The sequence below is a fragment of the Odontomachus brunneus genome, unplaced genomic scaffold (assembly GCF_010583005.1).
Source record: "Odontomachus brunneus isolate Ranch 3 - 2012 unplaced genomic scaffold, Obru_v1 Obru_scaffold_048, whole genome shotgun sequence".
NCBI lineage: Eukaryota > Metazoa > Arthropoda > Insecta > Hymenoptera > Formicidae > Odontomachus > Odontomachus brunneus.
Genome location: NW_022639498.1, coordinates 2,179,431 through 2,184,781, shown reverse-complemented (window position 1 = coordinate 2,184,781; position 5,351 = coordinate 2,179,431). Strand labels below are relative to the sequence as shown.

At 31.7% G+C, this 5,351-nt stretch overlaps 2 protein-coding genes across 3 annotated transcripts in view; one reads left to right on the top strand and one right to left on the bottom strand.

The window, feature by feature from the left end:
* LOC116844935 (sperm-associated antigen 6-like) overlaps positions 1 to 5,351 on the bottom strand; it is a 73,197-nt gene that overhangs the window by 32,218 nt on the left and 35,628 nt on the right. For both annotated transcript variants that reach the window (XM_032817112.1, XM_032817113.1), the window contains exon 9: positions 3,243 to 3,388. In XM_032817112.1, coding sequence (XP_032673003.1) covers positions 3,243 to 3,388 — 146 coding nt within the window. The remainder of the gene's footprint in view (positions 1 to 3,242; positions 3,389 to 5,351) is intronic.
* Positions 2,045 to 5,351, top strand: part of LOC116844939 — a 31,844-nt gene continuing 28,537 nt past the window's right edge. Inside the window, exon 1 of the mRNA XM_032817119.1 lies at positions 2,045 to 2,662. The gene's annotated coding sequence lies outside the window, so the exon portion shown is untranslated. The remainder of the gene's footprint in view (positions 2,663 to 5,351) is intronic.

The window sequence follows — 5,351 nt, the reverse complement described above, 5'->3', positions numbered from 1 at the left end:
AGATATTTACGTAAATATCTTAGAAAATAGAGGTCGTATAAAAAATTTTTTCAAACAAAAGTTGTTTGCTTTTTCATATAGAATAAAATGCCGTAATAAAAAATATATATTTCTATCTAAAAAAGCAAAGTTGACTTTGTCCTGACCTTGGCGACGTCATCTTAGGTCAAATAACTACTCTCATTAAATGCGACTTTTTAAGCCTTACAACTTTTATTCGAAACATTTTTCTCTAAAATGCTCCCCCGCCGAGTTTTCTTGCCGTTGCCGAACTTATGGGACACACTGTATATATATATTAAGAATGTTTATATAATATATATGTAATATTATTAAAAAAACGTTCAACATTTTTTAAAACATTATTTAATATACCGTCATTTGAGGTAACTTGGAACACTGGGGTAACTTTGAACAATTTGCAACGGCTTACAAAAACATGTGGCTTCATTAAACAGATAGAGATAGAACTTTCATATCAGCGATATAAAAGTTACTCCAAATGACGGTATATTATTGTCCTTGAAATAAAATCATTTTTGTTAATTTATGTCTGATATATTGACATTTTTGGCTCATTAATTTTCCCTCATAATTCATAACAATTTTAACATAATTTTCTATAACTAATTTTGTTATAAAGTATTTGTGGTTTTCAAGAAAGTCTAATTCTTTTTATTACTTCTACTATACTTATACTATATTAGGTCTTTCCAATACGTATCACCATCTGATACGCGGATATTAGAAACGTTTACGTTGCTGATATCTGTTTTGCTCTACTGAGTTTCTTCTTTTGCCGTTGTTTAGTCCTGGCAGCGCTACAGATGTTGACAGACGTTTAGAATCGCCGCTAGCGGTCCATAGTCAAAGCTTACTACTTAAACAGTGCTGCTAATCCTCAAAAATTGAAATTATGTAGCCTAGAAGGTTTTGTTAGTGCCAACCTTATCCCCGCACTTTTCGGGAAATTATCGGGTAACCACTATATTCGTATCAAATTCGTACTAAATATTTATTAATACGCATGATGTAAACACTGACGGGTCAATTTGGTACGAGCGTACCACGTAGGAATATCGTACTAAACTAATACGCGTATCAAATGATACAAATGACGATGTAAACGTGTGAAACGAATGTTGGAGGGAACCGAACCTAATTAAAATCGGTGTTATCGGTAACCATTAGTTTCTCTTAAATTATAGTAAAATGTCTTGTAAAAAGAGTTATAAATTAGAGAGAAGAAGAAACGAGAAAATTTTTAGAATTATGCATTCTAACTATCGAACAAAGCTATCTCAAGCAAATTGCAATTTCAAATACCACCACTAGCAGGCAATCGATATGAATTAAATTCGTATTATATTTTTCCTTTAGTGCATTCGATGTAAACGCACCCGTATTAAAGCATTGGTGCGGTATCAAATTTACACGTACTTTAGACGTTTTTAGACGTCACTTTACTACCTGGATATATCAATGATACCTTTCAAACATTCTTTGACTTGCCATAATAGTCTTTTCATTTTCTCCCTCGCAAAAAACATGTTACAAACCGGACACACTTCACCACACTTCGTAAACTTTTGATGTCGATAAGTTAGAATATTTTCCGTTTTTGTTCCATTCCGTAACAGTTCCGTGCCATATGAAATCCACCTATCAAATAGTGGAACGGAATGGAAACGGAATTACTCTGATTGGCTGACCCCCACCATACCTCTTTTCCGTAACTGTTTCGTTCCGCTATTTTTTCTCCATCTGAACGCACCCTAAAGACTCATAAGCGTTTTTGCAGTTCAATCCTTTTCAAACGAAATACAAACGGTTATATAATATAATTTTTTTTTAATTATTTTACTAATTTTACACGTACAACTGTTGTGTTTGCTGAACACAAGCATTATTAACCCTTTATAGGACATTGGTACATAAGTTGTATCAGCAGCACAGAATTGACCGAGAGAATCGGGAGTGGTTCTAAACGTTTTCCCTGAATAGTTACTGGTACAAGTTATACCGGTTGATATCTCTTATAAAAAAATGTTTTCAGTCTCAAAAATGATATTAAAATATCTCTAAGGACTTTTAATGAAGTGAAAAAAAAAATTCATTTGTCATATCCAAAGAGTTGCCCTATTAAATATAGAGAGTAATGTTAAAACGAACAGACTTACGAATGTTATTTACTTTATAATTTGACACACAATTAAATTATTGGCAAACAAAATAAATGTAACATAAAGCAAAACGGTTATAAATAAGCAAGACTATGTGATTGTTGTTCGAGGGATAATAATTATTAACATTAGAATATAATATCTCATATACGTAATAAATAATAAACAAGCTTACGTAAATATATTTCACGTATTTAAATAATAAACAAACTTATTTAATTAAACAAGTGTACTGAAATATTAATCAAGTATAGTTGCAAACAGTATATATCTTTCTCATTATTGATCCACTAAAACGTCTGTCGCGTTTTTCGAACGCGATCAGCTGTAACAACATGGTAGACACATCGTTTATTACTCAGACAATTTAAATTAAGACACACGACAATCAGAACTGTAAATCAACGAATTTACAGTTATTTGCATTCATTAGTGACGTAAATGACAGTGCGAAGAAAGCGAACTTTTAATCATTACAAGTAAGTGCTTCATCAGCTCATAATATGTGTGTCGTTCATGAGAAAAGGTTAGGCAACCAAACAGTCAATGTCCAGAGTAACTAACTCCTTTACTAATGCTTGTAATACATCATAATCAAATCAATAGTTCTTTAGAATATATGTGAGAAATTATGTTTTTCCGATATGTGTGCGTGCGTGCGTGCGTGCGTGCGTGTGTGCGTGTACGCGTGCGTGCGTGTGTGCGTGTGCGTGTGCGTGCGTGCGCGCGCGCGTGTGTGTATGTGTATAAACAATATTGCACGTGAAACTTGCTTATGTGTCACCATACATCTCACAAAAAACTTATTATTAATTAACCATTTGAATGGTTTTTTATAATAAAATAATTGAAATTATCGAATAATCATTGGCGGAAAAATATCTGTTATACGAAGTAAATTTAACAAAGAAGATTTAATTATAATTGTTTTAGATATGTTTAAGAAACATGAAAAATATATTTAATATAAATAGAATTATTCTCCTTTTCTCGCGAATAATGATAGTTTTATAATTACGTTGAATAATTAGCGTTAAAGATAAAAGAAAAAAAGATAACCTGATGATTTCTTCTGGAAAACAACAATTGATGATTGTTATATATTCAGAGAGTATTGTACCAGGCTCAGCTTGAATCTCTTGTACCTTTTTCAAACTACCCGATGTTACGAATAATCTTCTTGCTTGTGCATCATTTGGTAAAATCTGTATGCAAATAAAGATAATATTACTTAACAAATAGCAACAAAATGAGTAATTAAAAGAAATATTTTTAAAAGATATATATTTTGTGAGAGTAACTACAAAGACATGCTATATGAACAAGAAAAATAATTACGAATACATTATATGTTGGAATGTACACAGGAATAAAATTTCTAAAACTTGATCTGCACCATTATTCAAGTACAACTATCTAGATTAGCTGAACCTATCTTCAAACAGCAAACCGTGATGGCGACTTCAAATAAATTAATTTAAAAAATGTTGAGTAATTATTTACAATTCGGACCTTTCCGAATTTTTATTTTTCTTTTGCGGCAATATTGCTAAAAATATTTGTTGTCACTGCGATAGTGTTAATCAATGGGGGAGCCTGAGAAATACCCAGATAGCCAAACCTGCACGAGCAGATTTTGCACAGAATCTGTCAATAGTGTTTGTAAACAGAATGACAATAGATTGTACACAGAATCTGTTCTGACGACAGATTGATGACACACTGCGCGCAGAGCCTGCCGACTTTGACGATAGACTGGCGGCAGATTGCACGCAGATTTTGTTTCGTAGATAGGCTATTTAATTCTATCAAGGGCCATATGTACGCTATTAAATGGGGTAGTTTCACATACACACCATGTAAAGACTCCGAGAGGAGTCAAGATAATTATATTGTGCAATAATTGCACACATATACACAATCAAAAACAATTTTTACTTTTTAAAATTGTATTACACATTTCTTATAAAAAAAAGCAACAATAATAGAGAAATAATAACGATTACAGGTATAGAATAGTACAACGGTTAAGTGATCAGTTTAAATAGCCATTTAAAGGCGTACATGTGCCATCCTTGGCAAAAATTGTTCTCATAATTTTTCATACAATTTCTTATATTATTATTATTTCTTTTAAATGTCATTATATTATTAAATCTGAACGATTTAACCGTCATGCAATAAGTACTGAAGACAGCAGCACCGAATAAAATATTAGTCATGTAAATAACTTTTACAGAATTTTTGTGATGGTTTATTTGAAAATATCATGCTTCGATTTAATACAATCTGAACGATCGATTAAATTAATTCGCACATGTAAAAGCACAGTATTTTATTAGCATGATGGAAAAATGTCATTATCTACTGTTTTATTGCAGTGATTTTCTATACAGTCCCTGGTAGAAAATTAATTTCAAATTATCATGCCGGTCTCTCTTATTTATTATTTATCTATTATTTATACGCTAAATGGTTTCGTCTATATTTTGTGGTTTAAAAAGCGAACAAACTCTAAGATTTTTCTTCCTTATAGCTTAAGTAGACAATACAAAACACTTTTTATCAAATAAGGAATTGGCGTAGAGAAAATTTTAAAAATTATGAAAAAATAATATAGAAAAGCTTTTTTTCCATTGTTTTTTACGAGTATTTATGATTATTTATGATAAAGCGCTTATTCTATGAATAATTATGTAAAATTATGAGAAAATTTTCTACCAAAGATTTAGTTGAAGAACCTACGAAAGGATCTGTGTGCAATCTGCCGTCAGAGTCTGTCGACAGGCTCTGCGCGCAATCTGCCGCCAATCTGATGTCAGAGTCTGTTAGCAGAACCTGTCAGCAGTCTGACAGCAGATTGGGGACACAGGTGCCTATGGATCTATCGACAGATCCTGCTCGAATTCGACAGATTCTGTCGTCAATCTGATGTCAGTTAGCGCATAGATTGCTTACTAAGTATGTAATCTACCTATAAAATACAAGAAATGGATAAAAATTGAAAAAATATATTTGTCAAGGACTTTTTTAATCTTTTGTGTTAATTTATTTTGAGTATATTGTAGATTTACCTATTTAGTAAAATGAAAAAAAAAAATATATATACAGGGTGTTCAAAAAGTCCCGGACCGGTGAAATATCTCGAAAACTAAGCATTTTAGAAAA